Here is a 24,046-nt window from a genome sequence, read left to right as displayed (position 1 = left end):
GTTCTTAGGTATCAAAGGGGAAAAACTGGCAGTGTTGAGACCTGTCTGGAGGCTGGAGGTGGAAACAGTGGTGAGGCTGGTTGAGTCTAGGCTGCTTGCCCAGTATGTCAAATAGGCTGCTAAACCAACTCTGTTTAATTGGAAAATACCACACACTACTTGAATGCTCTTACTTCGTAGTGACTTGCCACAGTGTCATTAAATCTCTTATATAGTCTGGCCATGTGTGTAAATTAGGTTATAAGATAAAAATTTGTACTTTGGATGTGCACTTTCTCCATTCTCCCACTTCATTATGGCATTACTGGTGCTCCTCCTTGAGGACAGTATAATGTCTGAGGTCAGTGGATGGAGAAGAAAAGAGTGAATAATCATAGGTTGGAATATACAAAAAAGGAAACCTCAAACTGTGTCTTTTTTTTTTAAGTGAAAGGTATAAGGTGTTTTGTACAAGAGTTTCTTACATATACAGACAATATATTTTAGTTCCCTGAAGTAACAGAGACATTTCAGCCCCAAATTCTGAAGGTAAATACCTGAAATACTACATTGGTTTTGGGTTGAAGAAGTTAGTAAGTCTCTCTTTTAAAACCAGGTCAAGTCCCTTAACTTTATCTTCTACTCTGACTCAGGACTTCAGCTGTCAGGCTCTCCCATTAATCCTCCACATCCATGAAATCCCCTCTGAAACACATTGTAGATGCAGAAATTTACAACAAAAGATGGAGAGCTGAGATCATATTTGATTACCAATCACTCATGTGGAAGTGGGCATGTTTAAGAAGTTACACACATACACAAAACAAAAACAAACAAATATGTTTGAGAAGTCACATACATACACAAAACAAAAACAAACAAAAACACTTGGAGAGACAGTAGCTTGGCAGAAATTCTTTTCCTTCAACAAAGCAATTGACCCTTTCTAGCAGCTTCAGCCCCAGTGATCCAGACTGGGCAACTTGACTTTGCTGAAATATTTAGTAAGAAGCAATATTTAGTTGCTTAAAGCATAAAACAGGTAAATAACTTCATGTAGTTATCCCTGAAGTACTGTGCCTTGCAGCAGGGCCACAGGAAAGCTGATGATAGCTGGTGATGTGACTGTAGTGAGGTAAGAAGAAAATTGAGACAGTTAAATCACCAGCAAAATGAAAAGATATCAATGTAAAATAGAAGTATCTCTTCTTAGTTTGGTAAAAAGTAGAGTTTTGGCCATTCCTGTGAAGTGTAGACCAAAAGGAGAATTGCTTCAGCAATTTGAGCTCAGCACAAAGGACTCCAGGGTTATGTGAATGTGGACTTTGAGAAACAAACAAGCATGTTGTATTTCTTTAAGGAAAACATTCCTATGTGGAATACATTTTTTATGTAATAAGTGAATTTCTCAAATAATCAGCTTGTGTATCTTTTGTCAAGGACTATAAAATGGAGGCTAAACAAGTAGCATCTTTTCCCAGAATCTTAAGATCATGGCCTCTGGGGACTATCCAGAGGAAAAAGAGAATGTAGTAAGAACTTTGGGGAAGGAAAGTAAAACAAAATGCTGGGTGCATTGTAAAGGTCAAAAATAGATTCCTTCCTAAAGGTAACCCTCACTACTTTTTGAACACAGAGGAAATGGAAAAATCAAGAATTAAGAGTAAGAAGGGGATCTGGAGAAACGGACATGCTGCAATACTCCTTGATTGACATTGACATAGCAAGTTGCTATGGGATTTGAAGTAGTTCAGAAATCTTCAGATAAGATCCACCAGGATCAAAATACGTGTGCAACAGATAATCTGAATGAACTGGGTCTTTTAATTAATTATATATACCCAATCTGTAGTTTGGTTGTTCAATTAATTATGCATACCAAATCTTAGTTTTAGCTTTTAAAAATTTCAGCAAAAAAAAGCCCACGTTCCTTTATAAAATGAATCTCTACTTTTACTTTTCCAGAACTATAAAGCATAAACAAAATGTTTCTTAGTATTTGCCTCTTAAAACAGTAATAGCCATGGTCCCAGCATTTTATATTAAACACTAAATTCTACCAAACACCAAGAGATTTTAAACTGCACCATTTTGATAGTTGTGATAATCAAATCTAGTATATATGATTGTGTGTGTGTGTTTGTGTGTGTGTGTGTGTGTGTGTGTGTGTAAAATATATAAAAGTATGCAGGAAAACATTGTAAATTCTAACAGTGAGAATACTCTATAAGTAATTGTGTGTGTTTTCTAGCTGGAGGGCTTATCCTGTCCATGTTCTGTAAACTATTGGTAGAACAACCAGATCTTCATCTATATCTTGCTATATTCATTTATATTTTTGTTATGATATACACCCCTCCACCCCTCTAATGTTTTCTAAGGAGTGCAAAAACAGTGCTGGATCACACAATTTTCTGTAGAATCAAGTTTTGTTAAAGAAATAATAAAGGCAGAAAAGCTACCCAATATCTCATAATCCCATGCAATCCTTGATGTAGCTTAAAATTCCCATTTTATAAGAACTTTTTTCTGTGAGTAGCCAAAAGTTGAGGAAAACTAGAAAGAACAAGAGGAAGCAAGGTGACAAATTAGCAGATTTGGTGAGAGAGAAAATGCTTAAGACACAAGCTTCTTCCATATTTTACCATGTTAAGATAAGGTGCTCTGTGGTTTTAAGGGTTACAGTGGGGACTCAGATTGGACCAAAAACCAGTGAATCTGCTCTAGAATCTTCAGATTCTCTGCTCCAGAGCAGTTTTCCGGGGCCTCTGAGGGAAGCAGAGGATCAGTGAATGGGAAATGAGGGAGTAAGAATGGGAAATGAGGGAATAAACAAAAATGAAGAGGCTGGCTTCTTCAGAATCATCCTAAACTGTTCTGTAGTGGAGTTGCTAATTCACCAACTGTGCCATTGCAAAATATTTACCATACTTTATACTAAGTATATACAGCATACTATATGTATACTATGTAATTTAAACAATAAAGAAATATTTCCCTTAAATGTTTCAGGATTTATGTGTTTATTACTTTTTGGAGCTTACTCTATTTTATTTTTTAGAGATTTTATTTATTCATGTGTTGACACAGAGAGAGAGAGGCTGAGACAAAGGCAGAGGGGGAGAAGCAGGCTCCCTGCAGGGAGCCCGATGTGGGACTTGATCCCGGAACTCCAGGATTATGCAGATGCTCCACCAAAAGCAGATGCTCAACCACTGAGCCACCCAAGCATCCCTGGAGCTTAGTCTGTTTTAAAAGTGATTTTCATTTCCTTAACATCTGAATTATTAACTGGCACCTGTGCCTTCATCCATTGAGCAGTATCCTGCATCAATATAGTTTTGGTGTGTGAGATTAGGAATGTGCTTCTTTCTCAGATACTTACTGTGCAGTTACCGTTTGAGATGCTACATCACTGATGGTGCCCACTGCTCTACACACTGGGGCATACACATCTCCTTTACCCACTTTGTCCTATAAAAACCCTTTATTCTCTTTCCTCTCTTGTTAGCATTCAGCTGTTTTTCTGGATGAATGCATCACCATTTAGTTATAAACTGTTGTTCCTAGGGGAAGAGTGGTGCACTGTCTCCACACAATGTCCCCTCCTGTCTTTGCCGCCTGCCTTCTCTCCTCGTGGTACCAATCCTTTCCCATCAGCAGGCAACATTGGCCTTATGCTTCCTGGGTTCTCAGAAGCATTGGCCTCATGCTTCCTGGTTCTCTACGTAGGGTGCAGATGCTGTAGTAGATGTAAGAACTAAGTGTCTAATTCCACAAGTTACTCCTCTCCTGATATCAGAGAGTCCTCATCTGTGAAATTGGTGTGATAATAGCGTCATTGTGAGATTAGACCAGTTCCTATGTGTAAAGGTCCTTAGAACCATGTCTGACATATAATGGATGATCAGGAGTTTAAGGCGTTATTTTTATTTCCTGTGGCATGGGGAGAAAGCAGTCTGTGCTTTAGAAGGCAGATTTTTTTTGTTACCCCTTCTCTTTCCCACCTGTCCATCTCAGGTATGTACACAGCTTGATCACAGTGCAGAAGGATGAATGTGATGACATGGTAAGGTACTATGGATAATTTCTGAGGATTTGATAAAAGCAGAGAAGAGGTTTAGGGAAAGTAGCTAGATAAGGGCAAGAGAAGATTCTTCCAAGGAGTGGCGGCATCGTGTACTACATTGATGGTGCCTGGAAAACCAAGCAGGGAAATGCAGCTCAGCATAGCTGTATGTAAGGCTGGAGAGGAGACTGCCAGCTAGACTCACAGCAGGTGATGCTGTGGTTCATGGAGAGCAGGACTTTCATGCCAGGGCGGCTGGAGTTTATGCCAAGAAAACTGAGGCAATCAAAGAAGTTGCTTGGTTATATTTGCAATCTAGAAAATGTTAGTGTTGCAGCTGTGTCAGTGACTGCTACTGTGGGTCAAGATCGAATGCCATTTGTAGACCAGTTAGGAGACTCATGACAACTTCTTGTCCACTCAAAACTGCTTCTAATCTTCCATCAACTGGAAACAGATAATTGAGTTAGTTACCTTTGAGTCTGAAATACAAATACATAGGTTGAGGGAGGGAATGAAAGTTTTTTTAAGTTTGCTAATAGGAATTGGGTTTTGTTTGATACATTCCTAGTTCCTGTCTTTATTCTATTTAAATGTGCTGTCAGGTATGTCTTAATATTAATGGAACCTTACTGGATATATGGTTCTGGAATTAGGGGAAGAAGTTGATATTTAATTGCCTCAAAAATTTCTTTTTAAAAAAAATATTTGTGAGAGAGGCAGAGACAGGCAGAGGGAGAACAGTCTCTCTGCAGGGAGCCTGATGCGGGACTCGATCCCAGGATCATGTCCTGAGCCAAAGGCAGACGCTCAACCACTGAGCCACCCAGGTGCCCCTCAAAAATTCCTGTCCTTTAGTTTATTAACTGTCTCATGAATGTGGTTGCTTTGGAGAAGCAGAATTGGGGAATTCTTCTAATTTTTTAGACATTCAGGCAGTATTTGAATATTAATCGTACCCTAGCCATTGTACCAAACAAGCACAGAGAAGTTTATAAGGCTTGGTTTATGACTTCCAGTCCCAGCGTAGTGAACATGGACCTGCCTTTCCTGTAATGTTCATACCATATCCCTCTAGCGGCATTAATGTCTATTGGGGGAAAAAACACAACAGTGCAATCATTGGAAGACATGGGGGAAATAGTCGTACAACAGGAAAAGATGCCCTATGTAGCTTCCCTACTGCACTTAGCCCTTCTTAGAGGGAAAGCAAGGGGAAAAGAGTACCATTGATTTGAAGCCCGTAGAGCTGTGATTTTTTTTTTTTTTAAGCCAAGGGATACCTTGGGTGGCTCAGTGGTTGAATGTCTGTCTACCTTTGGCTCAGGGTGTGATCCTTGGGTCCTGGGATTGAGTCCCACATCAGGCTCCCTGCAGAGAGCTTGCTTCTCCCTCTACCTATGTCTCTGCCTCTCTCTGTGTCTCTTGTGAATAAATAAAATCTTAAACAAACAAACAAATGAACGAAGGGTCATTTTGCCCCTTTCTCCCTTCCTTCCAGGGATATTTGACCAAGTCTGAAGACATTTTGATCATCTTAACTCAGGGTGGGGGTGCTAGTAGTAGTGGTGGTACAGTTAGCATACACAATGTCCCAGAATGCTGCTGTCCCATAATGTCCTACAAAGCTCCCTCCTCATCCCCTGCCACCCATAGCAAAGATTATCCAGTCTAAAAAGTCAGTAGTAGGATCCCTGGGTGTCTCAGCAGTTTAGAGCCTGCCTTTGGCCCAGGGTGTGGTCTTGGAGTCCCGGGATCTAGTCCTGCTTCTCCCTCTGCCTGTGTCTCTGCCTCTCTTTCTGTGTCTCATGAATAAATAAATAAAATATTTAAAACAAACAAACAAACAAAACCTAAAAAGTCAGTAGTACCAGAGTTGAGGAGCCTTGCACTAGAGATGTTGTCTCTATGGGCTACTTGTAAGCAACCAGTTGGGGGAAATGATGGGACTTAGGCAGCTGTGGAGATGTAAGTAGTCTTGAGTACTCTGAGCATTAAAAAACGTTGATTGCCAAGTCCAGTGGCACACAAACATCTTAGATATCCTATGTGTCCGGTTTCTTTAGTGGATTAAGTCCTATCAGAAAGGCTTAAAAGGTTTTGTTTTCTTCTAAAAATTGTATTTCTTTTTTCTTTTTTTTTATTGTATTTCTTTCTTCAAATTGGTCAATGTTCCTCCAAACTCGTTAATTGGTTTTAATCACAGTATTCTAGCTCCTATGCCACATGTGATTAAATTGCATACAGACCCAGCAAGGACTTGCATAATATTTTTTCCTGTTTCCCCTCTATGCCCTTAGACAAAAGCCATTCTAAAGATAAGCCTAAGGTAAAATTATAGATGTTGAGTTTAAAGTTTACAATGTAATTTATCACTAGCTTAAAAAAAAAAAAATCAGCATAGGTCCCCAGAATTTATCTAGAAATAATTTCTAAAATTTCCACATTTATATTCATTGATTGTTCCTCTCCTCTGTGGAAGACCTTCAGAATGTCCAAATCTGCCTAAAGCAAGTCAGTCTTTGGGAATCTCCTCAAGAGCCACAAAACTTCATTTCATACGGTTTTTCAGCAGCTCCATGTCTGTTCTCAGTACAGGGCGTAAAAGAACAGGAGTCTCTCTGCTTGACTGATCCTAAATGATCGCCTTTTGCAGATGTTTTTGGTATGGGAACAAAATCAGCCATAATCTTCAGGGTTTTAAATGTCATTTTTAATACATCAGGAAACCAAAAGGCAGAAGAGTCTGGGGAAAAAAATAACACTTAGATGGTTTTGGAAAACGGTTAAGTTTTTAAATATGTGCTTCATGCACATCCTGGTTGGAGCCCCAGCTGAATTGGAATCCCTGAGTTTGAACAGATATTTAGCAACCATTTCTTAACCAGGGAAGGCCTCCCCTGCTCACAGGCCACACCCATTTGTGCTTCACTGGCTCTTTTGAACAGAAGCCATTCTCACTTTTTACTTGGTTCAGTGAACAAGGTTACTGTTTAAAAACAGTGGCTGGGGAGTTGTGGTTCTCATTGAGAACCATTGCCCTCGTGCCTCCCCCAGTGCATCCCCCAGTGTACCTCAGGCTGTATGAGGCTGAATACTTAGGACGATTAAAAGGGCCCTTCACTGATTATTTGGTATTTGACCTGTGGAGGAACTCAAAGCAAGGAAGAGGGAGACATGCAGATATGTTGCGACCTATTCAAGAAAGGAGGATTTTAGGATGGAAAACAACAAGCCGGACTGTAAGTTCTGGGACTTCAACATGTGTTTTAAAACTCTGCCTGATTTCTGAATTTCCTTATTCAATCTCTAAACCAGTTTTTAACACTTAAAACAGGCACAAGTACACATTAGAAAATCTTTTGTTTTGTTTTAAAACCGTTTAACTGGTTTTAATGTTCTTAGAAAAAGGAGTGGAGAGCTTAATTAAATGGATTGACCTTTATTATGTTCTATAGATGATGGATTTATACTTCTGTCTTTGTTGTCCTGGAGCCATGTGATAGCTTCTATGAAAATTAGAAGCAAACTATCATTATGCTCCATTTTCCACGATCCTACTTTTTTTTTTTCTTTTGGGAAAAGCCACCATGAAATCCCTGACAATTCCTAGAGTCTTCTTCAAGTGCTGGATTTAGGCCATAGCGAGCCACACACATCATTATGCTTCTGTCCAGAGAAAATTTTAGTACATAATCTATTGATGATTTTTTTTAAACATTTGATACTTTATTATTTTTAAGTAATCTCTAAGCCTAACATAGGGCTCAAACTCACAGCCTTGATATCAAGTTGGTGCTTTACCAACTGAGCCAGCCAGGCATCCCTGATGATTTCTAGATGTTCTTAATATTTGTATCTGGATGCAAAGAATCAGGAGAATTTGGGGAAATGATTGCTTTTCTATTTAGAGGGGTGGGTATATTTGGGAAGTGCTGTTTTTTTCCTGCTTAAAAAGAAAATTCATGCTTCTCTTGCGTACCTCTTGGTTTCCTAGTTTTTTAATCAGCTGTTGCCTGTATTTTCTTCTTAGAGTTCTCATTAGAATGCTTTTGTTTTCGTGGCATATAAAAGGTGAATCACATAGGCTTTATGGAGAAAAAGCACAGGCTTTCAAGTCCTACATACTACATTTTGGAGTGATTTTGATCCTCCTACTTTCTTCTCTAGAAATATCTTGAGCTGTTTTATCAAGTTTAATTTTTAAGAGTAATAAATATTCTTTACTCACTAATTATTTGTTCTCATAAAATATTAAAGATCTTCATTTTCGTAGGTAGGATTTGCAAATTTTATAATAAAAATACATCTGATTTAGGATAGAAATGTTACATATAGTGTCAGTACCCAGTAACCATTGGGAGATGGATTGTAGTGTGAATCAGTGTTTTGCTTTTGTTATTTTAGGAGTATAAGGAGTCAGAGTAGCATATTAATTAGATATGTCTTCGGAACTGGACCTCACTTTTCCTTTCAGCTCTGACACTTAATAGCTCTGTGACATCAGACAAGTTATTTATATTCTATAAGTGTGTTTATATCATTATACAATGGGAATAATCTCTAGTTGCAGGATTATGTGTACATAGAAGTAGTAAAATGCCTTACTTAATGCCCATTTTCCCAGAAAAAAATTAGTGTTATTAACACCTGTATTAGTTCATTTTCAGTTCTATTAACTCACTTTCAAATTCATTTTGTACTTAATGACTCTATTTTACGGAGATCTACCTTTCTGTGTGGAAAGCATATTTACATATAGTAGTCAAGTATTAAGAGTAGACATAGTTGCATATCTTATCAGCAGTGGTTTTTTTTTTTAAGATTTTATTTATTCATGAGAGAATGAGAGACACACAGAGAGAGGCAGAGACATAGGCAAGATACAGGCAGAGGGAGAAGCTCTCCCTTGGGGAGCCCGATGCGAACTCGATCATAGGACCCTGGGGATCATTACCTGAGCCAAAGATAGACGCTCAACCATTGAGCCACCCAAGCATCAGCGCTGGTTTTCATAACGAATTATTTAAATGTGATGAAATAAGATTGCTTGAATCAAATGAAATACAGTTACTCAGTAAGAAAATTGGATCCCTATCTCTCCACACTTACCGTGGCATCCCCTCTGTTCGTTCATGGAAGCCCATACAGCTCTGGGTGCAGAACCTGTTCTCACCATCAGGCTCCCTTGGGGTAACTAGTCGGTGGAAGAGTGACCCCCTCTAAACAAAAATTACTCCCTATAATTACTTGGCCTGTTCTCACTGAGCATTTATCACTTCCTAATGTAATAATGCTTAGAGTCTGTTTTCCCACACTACAACGTACACTCGATGGCGGCAGGGAATTTTGTCTGTTTTGTTCACCGCTGTAGGCACCTATGACCGTGCCTACCAAGCAGCAAGCACCTAGTCAGTTTATGAAATTAATGCATCAATCCCTAGGCTTCAGTAGGGCCACACTCTTTGTAAAACACACAAAATAACAAACGAGGATAGTTTGATATATAAAATAAGAAGTCTCACTGCATGAGAACCTGACAATTATTGCTGTGGCTGATAAAGCGCTAGCAGTTTGTTCCAACTTTGGGAGGAAAAGAAAAAGTCAGTGGGAAATGTTACTATCTTCTGTTACAGGTGATTAACCGTGTGCCAAGCAGAACAGAAAACCAAGAAAGTTTCCTTCCTTTGTGAAAAATAGTTAAAGTAAGGATTCTAGAGAGATAATTTAATGATAAAATGCCAGGTCACAGGCCAGATAAGCTCCTTCCTCTAAACCCTGGGTGAGCTTCCTGCTCAGCTCCACACACTCAATGGTAATCACAGCAAATTGCCCCTCCTTCACCAGGAATTTTATGTTGTCATATTTTTTAAAAGCTTAAAAATATGTTAATCGAGGCTTTGGAAAAACACTAGGCACTCTCAAAGCTACGTTAAAATTCCGAACTTCTATCAGGAAGATAAAATGTTGCACTTTAGAGTCAAGAGACCAGATTTCCACAATCACCTCTATCTAACACTGTGACCACAGGCAAATCCCATTTAACCCCTCAAGCCTCCATCCCCTACCCTGGCCACAGTCATGCCTGCCCTAATCAAGTTAAGATGGTCAAGTAAGTTTATACGCAAGAAAGTGATTTGTAATCCATTAAGCAGGTTATACAGTGGTACTTAAAGATGAACTAAAGTTATTTCCTTAAATGAAAAATGTAATTGCTTTATGACTGTATATATATTCTGTATTCATCAAAGTAATCATTAATTAGGGGAAGAAAACTCACCAAAAGAGTAAGAAGGTACAGTTTTTATATATAATTAAAAACTGTACCATATATATATATATAAAATATTTTTTTTAATTTAGAAAACACTAGTGTAGTGGTTAAGATACTAGGTTTTAAAGCCAAATTGACGATGGTTTTACCTATGATTTAGCCATATATATTGGACAGATTTCTTAACTTTTTTGAGCCTTGGCTTCTGTGTCTGCAGTGGGGAGAGTATTATCTAAATGCAGGCTTACTGTGAGGAATAAATTGAATGAGACAAAGTGCTTAAAGATCTAGTACAGGGACACACCTGGGTGGCTCAGTGGTTGAGCGTCTGCCTTTGGCTCAGTGGCTCAGCGTGATCAGGGATCCCAGGATCAAATTCTGCATCGGGCTCCCCACAGGGAGCCTGCTTCTCCCTCTGCCTGTGTATCTCTGCCTCTCTCTGTGTCTCTCATGAATGAATAAATAAAATCTTTTTTTAAAAAAATCATCTAGTACAGTCTGGAACATAATAGATATTCAATAAATGGCAATTGTTTTTGTAGTTATTTTAATTCCTGTGTAAACACTGAGTATATGATTTGCCTTTTAAATCATATAATACCGGGGATCCCTGGGTGGCGCAGCGGTTTGGCGCCTGCCTTTGGCCCAGGGCGCCATCCTGGAGACCCGAGATCGAATCCCACGTCGGGCTCCCGGTGCATGGAGCCTGCTTCTCCCTCTGCCTGTGTCTCTGCCTCTCTCTCTCTCTCTCTCTCTCTCTCTCTCTCTATATATATATATATATATATATATATATATATATATATATATATCTGTGACTATCATAAATAAATAAAAAAAATTAAAAAAAAAATAAAAAATAAATCATATAATACCAAACTTAAAATATATTAGTTAGCCCTATAACTGTATAAAAATCTGGCAGAAATTCTCTTAGAGAAAATGATCCTCTGATTTTCTGTAACTTTTACTTTTCTGAGGCTGAGGATATTGAGATTAAGTGGTCTTTGAAACAAGCATCAGTACAATTGAAGTTTCCAAATACTGTCATTCACTCATCTAAACCTCTTGAAATCTGAGTATATTAAGTGGGGTTTAACTTATCCCTCCAGAGCAAAACACACAGATGTTCATAAGGAAGAGCTTGGGCAGGGGTGTTTCAAGGACAGGAGTTAAAAATTCTCTTTTTGAGAAATGCGTGTTTCTAGTGAATCTCCTGTCCAGCCAGAGTTGCTCAAGTTTAAACGTAAGAATCTGCTGGATATGTTCTAGAAATAAAGTAGAATGAAAGGCTGGGGGAAAACTATAATCGACAAGAAGAGCATCAAGGTAGTAATGCATATTGTCACACAACTGAAAGGTGTTAAAGTCCCAAGATGGACTTCGTATAGTCTAAAATGCACATCATAGGAGCGCCTATGTGGCTCAGTCATTCGAGGGTATGACTCTTGATGTCAGCTCAGGTCATGATCTCAGGGTTGGGAGATGGAGCCCTAGGTCAGTCTCCCCACTCATCAAGGAGTCTGCTTCAGATCCTCTCCTTCTCCCCTTGCCCTTCCCCTCACTCAAACACACATTCTCTCTCTAATAAATAAATCTTTAAAAAAATAAATAAAATGCACATCATATTAAGTCACCAATCCTTTCTCAGAGCATTTCACTGAGTCATTGTCTGGTGAATATTCTCTGAACTGAAGTTTAATACTACATTGCAAGCACATGTATCCTGCCTTGACAGTATAATTTACTTTTTTTTTATCAGAACCTCAAGGTGACATAAATAGATAAATTTCAATTGAACTATAAACTAATTTCAAAACTTAGGTTAAGTTTTTAATATATGGGAATCTTTCTCCATTAAAAGTACTTTTGTGGGGACCCTGGGTGGCACAGCGGTTTAGTGCCTGCCTTTGGCCCAGGGTGCGATCCTGGAGACCCGGGATCGAATCCCATGTCGGGCTCCCGGTGCATGGAGTCTGCTTCTCCCTCTGCCTGTGTCTCTGCCTCTATCTCTCTCTTTCTTTCTCTCTCTGTGTGTGACTATCATAAATAAATAAAAAAATTTTTAAAAAAAGATAATGCCATAATCCATTTCTGGATTATAATGTTAGGTTATGTAAATGAATTCTTAGTATCTTATCATAGAATAAAATAATGTTGCCTGAGCAGCAAGTAACATGTGATGAAAGACCAAGAAGGTAAAGTTAATATTTAAGCTTTCAATTTACTTAATCTGATATTAGCAATGCAAAGTTGTCCTGTTTTTGTGTAACACAAGAGTTATAAAGTATAGTCAAAGATTAACATTTTTACATAACTTTTTTTAAAAAAGATTTTATTTATTCATGAGAGACACAGAGACAGAGAGGCAGAGACACAGGCAGAAGGAGAAGCAGGCTCCATGCAAGGAGCCCGATGTGGGACTTGATCCTGGGACTCCAGGACCATGCCCTGGGCCGAAGGCAGGGGCTAAACTGCCAAGCCACCCAGGGATCCCCTATATAACATTTTATTAAGAATTCTTTGAATATTTGAATTTTGTGTTTTCTGGTGACCAAAATACATCATTTAGATATATAAGTATTTAAGTTTAATGTTTTTTTTTATAATTAAATGCTATCAATATTAGCCAATGATTATGGTCAAGGTAAAAAATAAAACAAGTATGTCAATCAAGAATTTTAGTTGGAGGGACCCCTGGGTGGCTCAGTGGTTGAGCGTCTGCCTTTGGCCAAGGGCATGATCCTGGTGACCCTGGATCGAGTCCCACATCAGGCTCCCTGCATGGAGCCTGCTTCTCCCTCTGCCTCTCTCTCTCTCTGTGTGTCTCTCATGAATAAATAAATAAAATCTTTAAAAAAAAAAAAAAAGAAGAAGAACAGGAAACTGTAAAAAAAAAAAAAGAATTTTAGTTGGATTAAAAAAAATATCAAGAACTAAGTGAAAGCTGTTTAATATACATGGATTATATCTGTTTATAGGTGTAAGTTCTCTTAGATCTCAAACACATGGAATTTATCATTAAACATTCTCAAGTACATTCTTAAATATTTATATATTTTTTAAAGTATTTTTTACAGATATATGGTGGGTATCAGGAATACAATGAGGCCCTTGTACTGAAGTAGCTCTCAATTGTGTCAATTTTGTGTGGTGTTTTAGACTTCTCATATAAATTATATAATCTGTAACCAATAGCAACTGAGTTAACTATAATCCTATAGGAACCTAAGAAATACACACACCTGAGAATATATGAAATGGAAATGATGTGATTCATCTGGTGTAGAGAAGAGCTGTGTCTTTTCAGGAACTGTTAAAATCAGTGTCCAGAAGGCTTATAGCAGTTTGTGCTTTTGTTTTTTTGTTTTTTTCCTTAATTTCGAGATGGATCTTGCATTTTGCTTCATTGAGCTGTATGTCACAACACCTAATAAAACAGCAGTTTCACAGCTACTCACAGCAACAAATAAGTTAAATGGCCCACGATGGTGGGTGAGGCTGGATTCTCCCAAGTCAAACCGCAGGAAATTACAAATTTGCTTGTACAGGCATAACTTGTTTTACTGTCTTTGCAGATTGCACTTATTTTTTCTTACAAATCAAAGGTTTCTTGCAACCTTGCATCCATCAAGTCTATCAATGCCATTTTTCCAACAGCATTTACTCACTTCATGTCTCTGCAGTTTGGTAATTCTTGCGATAATTCAAACTTTTTAGTCATTACATTTGTTATGGTGATCTGTGATCAGTGATCTTTGATGTTATTCTGTTTGGGGGCGCCAAGAACTGTACCCACACAAAACAGTGAACTTGATATTTGGGGGCGATCTGACTGCTCCTCGACCAGTCATTCCCTTTTCTCTCTCCCTCTCCTTGAGTCCCTCTATTCCCCGAGACACAACATATTGAAATTTGGCCAATTAATGACCCTACAATGACCTCTAAGTGTTCAGATGAAAGGAAGAATCACGTGTCTCTTACTTTAAATCAAAAGCTAGAAGCGATTAAGCTTAGTGAAGAAGACACGTGGCTGAGACCGTGGCTGAGACCGGCCAAGAGCTAGGCCTCCTAAGCCAGTTAGCAAAGTTGTGAATGAAAAGGTAAAGTTTTTTTGAAGGAAATTAGAAGTGCTACTCCAGTGAACACATGAATGATAAGAAAGCGAAACTGCTTTAAGCTGATATGGAGAAAGTTTGAGTAGTCTGGATAGAAGATCAAAGCAGCCACAACAATCGGTTAGGCCAAAGCCAAATCCAGAGCAAAGCCTTAACTCTTCAATTCTGTGAAGACTGAGGGGGAGGAAGCTGCGGAAGAAAGTTCAAAGCTTACAGAGGTTGGTTCATGAGGTTTAAGGGAAGAAGCCGTTTCCATAACAGAAAAGTGCAAGGTGAAGCAGCAAGTTCTCCAGATTTAGTTAAGATGATTCATGAAGCTGGCTACACTCAACAGTTTTTCAATATAAATGAAACAGCCTTCTGTTGGAAGATGCCATCTAGGACTTCCTTAGGTAAAGAGAAGTTCAAAGCTTCAGAAGATAGGCTGACTCTCGGGGCACCTGGGTGGGTCGGTGGTTGAACATCTGCCTTTGGATCAGGTCATGATCCCGGGGTGTTGGGATCAAGTCCCACATTAGGTTCCCCACAGGGAGCCTTCTTCTCCCTCTGCCTATGTCTCTGCCTCTCTCTCTGTCTCTCATGAATAAATGAATAAAATCTTAAAAAGACTGACTCCTTAGGGCATGGGTATAAATTGAAGACAGTACTCACTTATCATTCCAATTATCCTAAGGCCCTTAAGAATTACTAAAACTACTCTGCCTATGTTTCATAAATGGAACAAGAAATCCTTGATGACAGCACTTCTGTTTACAATATGGTTTACTGAATATTTTAAGCCCACTATCAAGATTTGCTCAGAAAAAAAAGAAATCTTTCAAAATATTCCTGTTAATTGACAATGCACCTGATCACCCAAGAGCTCTGATGGAGACGCAGAACGAGATTAACGTTGTTTTCATGCCCAATAACACAACAGCCATTCTGCAGCTCGTGGATCAAGGAGTCATTACAGCTTTCACAGCTTATCATTTAAGAAATACATTTCATAAGGCTTTTGCTGCCACAGATGGTGATTCCTCTGATGGATCTGGGCAAAGTCAGTTGAAAACCTTCTGGAAAGTATTCACTATTCTAAATGCCATTAAGAATATTTGTGATTCATGGGAAGAGGCCAAAATATCCAAATATTAATAGGCCAAAATACTAACAGGAGTTTGGAAGAAGCATATTTCAACCCTCATGGATGACTGAGGGGTTCAGGACTTCCATGGAGGGAGTAACTGCAGATGTGGTGGGAATAGCAGGAGAACTGGAATTAGCAGTATAGCCTGGAGATGGGACTGGATTGCTGCCATCTCCTGATAAAACTTAATAGATGAAGAGCTGCTGTTTATGGATAAGCAAAGGAAGTGGTTGCTTGAGATCTGTTTCTCATGAAGATACCATGAAGATTGTTGAAGTGGCAACCAAGAATTTAGAATATTATATGAACTTAGTTGATAAAGCAGTGGCAAAGTTTGAGAGAATTGATTCCAGTTTTGAAAGTTCTGTGTGTAAAATTATCAAACAGTATTTGCATGCCACCAAGAAAGTGTTTGTGAAGAGTCCATTGATGGAACCAACTTTATTGTTGTATCATTTTAAGAAATTACCTCAGCCACCCCAACCTTCAGCAAGCAACACAGTGATGAGTTAACAACCATCAACATCAAGGCAAAACCCTTCACCAGCAGAAAGATTAGGATTCACTGAAAATTCAGATGATGTCTAGTATTACTTTAGTAATAGAGTAGCTTTTAATTATGCTAAGTACATTGTTTTATTAGACATAATGCATTGCACACTTAGTAGACTATAGTGTAAACATAACTTTTATATGTACTGGAAAAACAGAACATTCATTTGATTGGCTTTGTTGTGATATTGGCTATTTGTTGGGGTCTGGAAGTGAACCTGCAAAATCTTTGAGGTATGCCTGTGTTGAGAGTTAGGGACGTGACTGAGGACCCTTCCTACCTAGAGGAAATCCGGCAATCTTCACAAATGAAAAAGAGTAGGATAGACTCCTGTCCTTGTGCTTTCTATGATACGTAAATAGATTTTTGGTGGGGGCGCCTGGGTGGCTCAGTGGGTTAAGCATCTATCTCCTGGTCCTGGCTCAGGTCATGATCTCAGGGTCATGAGATCCAGCCCTGTGTCGGGCTACATGCTGGGCAAGGAGCCTGCTTGAGATTCTTTCTCCCTTTGTCTACCCACCCCCCCATCCCACCCTTCCACGCACACTCTCAAAAAATAAAAAACTCAATGGAAGTTCAGACCTTTTCAGAACACAGAAAAAAAAAAATGGTTTTTAGTAAAGAATTAGGAAGATCAACTAATTTCTAGTGACAAAAAATGTCAATTTTTTTGTAAACCTGCTCTATGTATTCCCTTTTGGCATCAGTATGTACATTTATCATTTAATTATTTTCATCAAGGGTTACATTTTTGAGCATGCATGGTACTGCCTTACTTTTTTAGTACTTTTATTTTTACTGGTTAGATAATAACCCATGGAAGGAATATTCTCTCAGTGACTTTTGCTGCTTTTAAGTTTTTACAGTTGTAAGTGGTTGTGGGGAGGGAAAACATTTCCTTTACTCTCTTGGGTTAAGTCTCTGAGGGCCTGTGAATTGAACTAACAAAGGAAAGATTAACAAGAGAAAAGGTGCACAATTTTCATTTTTACCTACACAGGAGTTCACAGAAAAGACATAAAATTCAAATAAGTGAATTTGGATTCTGGGGCACTTAAACCATTTTAACAAAGGAAAGGGGTTTGGGCTTCAGGGGCTGATATATATTATGAAGTGGCAAGGAAATAGAAGATATACAGAGAAGATAAAGTTTAATGTAGTAAGGTTTGCTTTTGCAAACTCATCTCTGTGCTGCCTGATGGTCTCTGGGGAGAAGAGTCATTCTTTTTCTGGTATAGGAGAGAAGAGTACTGTCACAGTGAAATTTATTCCCTTGATGTTAGGTGGATGGGGAAGGGGAGACAGGCAGAGAATTCTTCCCGCATCTGTTGAATCTCAGCTGCCTTCAACTCAAAGTAATACCTAATGCCAAAGTGGCATCTTTTGGAGTGGCATATGCCTATCTCTTTCATGATATCCCAATGGACATCTTTAGATGTGAGACTTTACATATTTTAGATCATTTCTTTTAAAAACTCCCAAGTAGGATTGTGGAGTTGATGATTTTGGACTCTCTTTTTTTTTTTTTTTTAAGATTTTATTTACTTATTCATGAGACACACAAACACAGAGGCAGAGACACAGGCAGAGGGAGAAGCAGGCTCCCTGTGGGGAACCTGATGTGGGACTCAATCCCAAGACCCTGGGATCATGACCTGAGCCAAAAGCAGACGCTCAACCACTAAACCACCCAGGCATCCCAATTTTGGACTTTTTAATGTCAGTAGGTAAATATTGCTGGATTCCTTTTCTAGAATTATGTCATATGCTAGTGTACAGCAACTCCATTTTATTACTGCCTCTTTGCTACTTAAAGCCTTTGGCACCTCGTACTTTTAGTGCTGCATTTGGAAGTACATGTCTGATATTTCTCTTCCGGGTGGGTACATACTAGATGAAAAAATCGGGAGGTGTCTGTCTAAGGATCCAGAAAGCTAGTTGCAAAATTCATGTGATCTGGTTTTAAGGGGTAGCATAACTTGAAGCAGGTGCTTGTCTCTATGTTGACCTGTGGGTAAGGGGTAATTGAAGATACTTTTTAAATTATAAATAGAAAGTTTGGGTGGGGTTAAATCTTCATGAGCCATTCACCTCTAAACACAAATTAACATTTGATTTCCAATGGAACTAACGGGTCAAATGATAAATAAATTCTGATGGGTGAGATGTGGCTCATCATTTGTGGTTTAGAGTTGAAACTGGGTAGACCCTACTAGTTAACTGTTTCCAGAGTTTCTGGCACTTTGGGAGGATCCTAGAAGCTTCATGTGCCTGGGTAGACAGGAAGGAGACCAAGAGGCTAACACAAATTTTGGAAATTAAAGCACTGAAGAGCAAAATTTTTCTTCGTATGTTTTTCATAGTTTTAAAACAAATACAGAACTTAAAAAAATACACACATGCATATATAAATAAACAACCAAACATCAAGAAAAAAAGGCCAATTAATTTCTGTCAGTGAATACTTAAAATTAAGTGGTCTGTCTTTGTTCATATAAGTACCAATTATAAATAGTTTGGAGTGAATGCTCTGAAGCTATTTCTTCTCTTTTTAAAAAGTTCATGTTAGTTTACTATATTCAGTGAAAATTTTTGACCCAGCATCCTGTATGGACATAAGAAAAAGAAAACCAAAGTAATGCACCAGAATTTATCTTCAGAGGAAAGAGCAGGTAAGAATCCTGATGGCTAAAATAATCATAATCATAATCATTAAATTTTTCTCCTGTTTCTGCTTAATGGAAGGAAGTCTCTTTATTTCAGCATCTATTCTAATTGTAAGGAAGAGCCTTTCACCAATTATAGCAAGTAATTAGATGACCTGATCGCTTCCAGACTCCTTAAACTCACTCTTTGAACATTGACTAGATTTTTCAGAAGGCATATTCTGGCACATGTAAATCAAGGAATTTTAGGCCTGTCCCCATCATCTGATTACCATGGCGTTGAATCTTAAGCAGTGCATTTGAAAACTCTGAAGCAGCTTTGATTTATTATAAATTAATGACATAGGATGTTCATTAATTATTAAGCTGGGTTGAAATATGCTGAATGTTTTTGTACACAGGTTTTACAGTCAATAGATGTCATCAGAATATTTTGAAATTATACCCTTGAGAAAAATAGAAAGGATTTTATCACTGCATTTGCAATTGCTTGTTACTTTTGCAATAACCTTCAAAAACAGGACTTTGATTTATGCTATTTAGCTTCTTCTTTTCCGAGAAAATTCAGCTACTTTGAGAAAAAAAAAATGTATATCTCAAAAAGTCCCTCTTTAAAAAAAAATCAATATTCAAGGTGCTGATTTTATACTGAAGTATTAAAGTATCTTTAGTAAGATAGGTTATCTTACTAAAATATCACTAAAATATTAAGAATGTAATACTTTAGTATTCTTTTTTTTTTTTTTTTTAAGATTTATTTATTTATTCATTCAGAGAGAGAGAGGCAGAGACACAGGCAGAGGGAGAAGCAGGCTCCATGCAGGGAGCCCGATGTGGGACTCGATCCAGGGTCTCCAGGATCACACCCTGGGCTGCAGGCGGCGCTAAACCGCTGCGCCACCGGGGCTGCCCTACTTTAGTATTCTTAATAAGAATTAATAATCTTTAAATAATCTTAACCTTTAAAATACTATTAATATTTTAGTATAAAATCAGTACCTTGAGTATTTAATTTTTTTTAAGAGGGACTTTTTGAGATAATATACTTTTTTTTCCCCAAAGTGACTAAATTTTTTCAGAAGAGAGATTCTAAGTTGTGTTCATGGTATTTCTCTACCTAGAGTTGTATCCTGAATTCGATTGGTAGAAGGGTGAAAGGCTTAACAGAAGCCACATGGAATTTTAAATAGCATTTATTCAGATTCTTTTGTTCTATTCTTCCATAGAACTGTATTCTTCCCTCTCCGAGCCATTATCCCCGTAGGCATGTAACCCTCATTAGTGTGATCACTTTGTTAATGCCTATGTCTCTGTTGCCTGTAAGTTTCGTGTGGGCAGGACCATGCCTACTTCTCCCTACCATTATATCCCCTAGTGCCTGCACATTGGATGTAGGCACTCAGTGAGCAGTGGATTTGGAAAGGGGAAGAATTCTTTCGATCATTATTCTAAAAGTCCATGAAGCTTTTATAAAGATAATACATTAGTTGTGTTTTCCTGTATCAGCAACTGATTAAAAAGATTGCTTTGTTACTTTTTCATTCTGCATCTTGTATCCGTCAAGCATTGCTGTAACACCATTATGTAAAATGGGAATACTTTATAAGAATTCATTATCCTGGGACACCTGAATGGCTCAGTCAGTTAAGTGTCAGCTTTTGGCTCAGGACACAATACTGGGGTCCTGGAATCAAGCCCTGACGCCCTGCTTGTGGGGAACCTGCTTCTCCCTCTCCTCTGCCACTCTCCCTGTTTGTGCTCTCTGTGTGTGTGTGTGTCAAATAAATAAATCTTTTTTAAAAAATTATTGTCCTTTAACAATTGATTACAGCCTTTTATTTTTTATTTTTTTGATTACAGCCTTTTAAAAGATTTGACCCCCTCCATACAAAGGTTTAAATAATGTCGCCAAATGGACCTTACTGCAAATTAAGCTCATATATAAATATTTTCTAGCACATACCCCATAACTTCTTGAAACTGACCTTGTGCTAGCTATTGAGTATGAGTGAGTACAAGACCTTGTACTTCTTGGCAGGCTTCTGGAATACATTCTAGGTTGTCAGTTATTCATAGAGTCACTTGAAGTTGACCTCGAGGTAGAATTGATCTGATCACATGGAAACCAAGAGGCTTAACAGAAATAGAGACCTAAAAAGTTAGCCAGCATGTCTTGCCTCTACACAGTGCCAGTGGGTGAGGCCAAACCTCAAGAATAATATTAAACTGGGTCATTTGCTGAATTTGTCATCATTGTAATTGAAGTCCAAAATTGGAGCTCCAAATAGTACGATTAATGTAATTTTAGCCTAGAAAACCTTATAGAAATCTTAAGAACACATGCATGGAATGCCAAATGCCTGAAGCTTTAACCCATCTTTCTGACAGTAATTAAACCACTGTTTAAATCTGTTATTAGATCATGTGGTAGGATGATGTTTGCATACAAGAGCATACATGTCTTTCTGTTCTGCGTTGGGCTAGTTTACAGCTTATTCAAAAATGGTATCAAATTTTTAAGAAACATAGTAAACACATCGCTATTCCATACCACTGAAAAGTAAGCATTGCATAGAGAGATGGCTCCCCTTTCCATTGACTCTGCCATACAAATTCTGAATAAGTATCAGTAACTGGTGTTGAGTTTGTATAATTTAGCTTATAGCAGTTGCCTTGGGACCCCTGGGTGGCTCAGCGGTTGGACGCCTGGCTTCAGCTCAGGTCATGATCCCGGGATCTGGGTCAGGCCCCACATCGGGATCCCTGCGAGGAGCCTGCTTCTGCCTGTGACTCTGTCTCTCTTTCTGTCTCTCTCTCTCTCTCAGTCTGTGTCTCTCATGAATAAATAGATCTTTAAAAAGACAAAAAAACAGAAACAGTTGCTTTTCCAGAGAGTCAAAGGACAAAATGAGCCCCCCAAAATGATTTAGACTTTATTGTTTCTAGAAGATTTCACCACACAACAAAAAGTATAAAGTATCAGTACAGATGTCACTATAAACAATCAACCATATCATACTTTTGATTTTGTAACCAAAATGTCTGACTTTGTTTAATACAAGTAAGTATGAATTTGTGCTCTATGACAGTGACATCAATATAGATATGCAAACAAACCTTTTTATTTATGTCAGGGGTAAAAAAAAAAAAAAAAAAAAAAAAAAAAAAAAACTTTTCCTCTACCCTCCTTAGGTATTTGACCTGTAGCCTGCAAATTAAACTGTCAAAAGACAGATTTTTTTAAAAAGATTTATTTATTTATTTATTCATTCATTCATTCATTCATTCATTTATTTATGATAGACACACACACAGAGAGAGAGAGAGAGGCAGAGACACAGGCAGAGGGAGAAGCAGGCTCCATGCCGGGAGCCCGACGCGGGACTCGATCCCAGGACTCCAGGATCGTGCCCTGGGCCAAAGGCAGGTGCTAAACCACTGAGCCACCCAGGGATCCCCTCAAAAGACAGATTAACAGGAGAAAAGCATAGATTCTTTGTCAGTGTTAGCATTTTTACACACATGGAGACTTCACACAACTGAAGAGAAAACCCAAAGAGACTTTTAAACACAGAGGCTTATATACCATCTTAATAAGGGCAATAAGTAGTAGAGAAATGACTAGACAAAGGAAAGCAGGTTTGGGCATCTAGGGGGAGGTAAGTTGTGGGAAAGTAACTGTATGGGAGAAACTGACAGTAGGTGAGGTTTGTTCAGTAAGATTTGTTAGGCAGACTCAAATTATCTCTTCCCTAAAAGGAGACTGCCTTTACAAATGGAAACCTGTAATTTTCACAAAGTGAAATTTATGCCTTGCTTTTAGGCAGAAAGGAGGTGTGGGCTGAGAGTTCCTCCTGTTGTCTATTTCTTAGTTGCCTTCAGCTCCAAATAGTATGCCCAAGTGGCACCTTTGGGAGTGGTATATCCTAATCTTTTTCCCTTGGTAGGCTTTCATGGTTCTTCCTGTCTTGCTCTCAGGGGGCTCCTTTTCAGGAGCAGTGCTTTCTCTCCTTGTTCCTTGTTCCTTCAGTGACACTTCAGAGGTTTTTATACTGACCATGAGCCACGAATCATTTGGGATGCATAAGTCGTACACCTTGCTTGTAGCAGGAGAAGGGAAATATGTGAAAAACAAGGTATAAAGGGTTTTAAGGGGAAAATCTGGATATTTGTTTCCTTAAAACCCTCCACATATATTGCCTTAAACAAGGGTTCATAACCAGGAGTTTATAAATTCAGATGAGGAAAATAATTGCATCTTTATTTCCAGTAACCTCTTCTGGAAACTGAGCATTTCCTTTAATTATGAATATGAGTAACAAACTTACGGTAGCATCAGCATCAGTAGGCAAAGAAGTCAGGGATTTTCATAACAGTTTCTTTTTATTTTCTAAGATTTTATTTATTTATTTGACAGAGAGAGAAAGCCAGAGATCACAAGCAGGGGGAATGGCAGAGGGAGAGGGAGAAGCAGACTCCCCACTGAGCAGGGAGCCAAATACGGGATTCCATTCCAAGACCCCAGGAATCATGACCTGAGCCAAAGGCAGATGCTTAACCATCTGAGCCACCCAGGTGCCCCTCATATCTCAATTTTAAATACCTTAAAAGGTAGTATGTTTTCTCTCTCTCTTTTTTAAGATTTTATTTATTCATGAGAGACACAGAGAGAGAGGCAGAGACACAGACAGAGGAGAAGCAGGTTCCATGCAGTGAGCCCAATGTGGGATTCGATCCCGGGACTCCAGGATCACGACCTGAGCTGAAGGCAGGCACTAAACCACTGAGCCACCCAGATGTCCCTTTAAAAGGTAGTTTAAATTAATCTTAACTTTTGAAATCATGCCAGTTATTAAACATGTCCTTAGATTTTATGTAATGGGCCAATAAGGAAGCACATCACATTTTAATATTTTGATAGCCTTTTAAATATTTTTTTGTAGTGCTGTATATAATAATTTATGCATTTAAAAATACTATTCCTGAGAAAGGATCCAGCCTGACCTTTGCCAAAGGAATCCAAAGCAGAAAAGTAGAAATCCTGTTGTGGAAAGCCTTCACATGCCCTCGGGAACATGCATATCCCTATTTACAAGCTGCTGAAAGGGGAAAGCTGAAGGCCACTGACTCTTCAATTAGGAGTCCAGGACACCCAGAATGAAAAATTAAGCCTGCAGGAGACAAATCCTAGTTTGAATTCTGTAATCCGTGGGCTCTAAATCAGGGATATATATCAGACTCCTTGAGGAGCTATTTAAAGA

The 24,046-nt window shown here is 38.5% G+C and overlaps 1 protein-coding gene across 9 annotated transcripts in view; it reads left to right on the top strand.

The window, feature by feature from the left end:
* The window catches only part of MAP7 (microtubule associated protein 7), a 172,552-nt gene that overhangs the window by 67,559 nt on the left and 80,947 nt on the right, over window positions 1-24,046 (top strand). The window contains exon 1 of one of the 9 annotated variants that reach the window (XM_055324633.1): window positions 7,149-7,290. The exons of the other annotated variants lie outside the window; for them this stretch is intronic. Coding sequence (XP_055180608.1) covers window positions 7,269-7,290 — 22 coding nt within the window. The 5' untranslated portion in view covers window positions 7,149-7,268. Of the gene's footprint in view, window positions 1-7,148; window positions 7,291-24,046 lie in introns of those variants that run through there. 9 annotated transcript variants of the gene reach the window in all.

The sequence above is a fragment of the Nyctereutes procyonoides genome, unplaced genomic scaffold, assembly GCF_905146905.1.
Source record: "Nyctereutes procyonoides isolate TBG_1078 unplaced genomic scaffold, NYPRO_anot_genome, whole genome shotgun sequence".
Taxonomy (NCBI): domain Eukaryota; kingdom Metazoa; phylum Chordata; class Mammalia; order Carnivora; family Canidae; genus Nyctereutes; species Nyctereutes procyonoides.
This window is presented reverse-complemented; position numbering and strand designations above follow the sequence as displayed.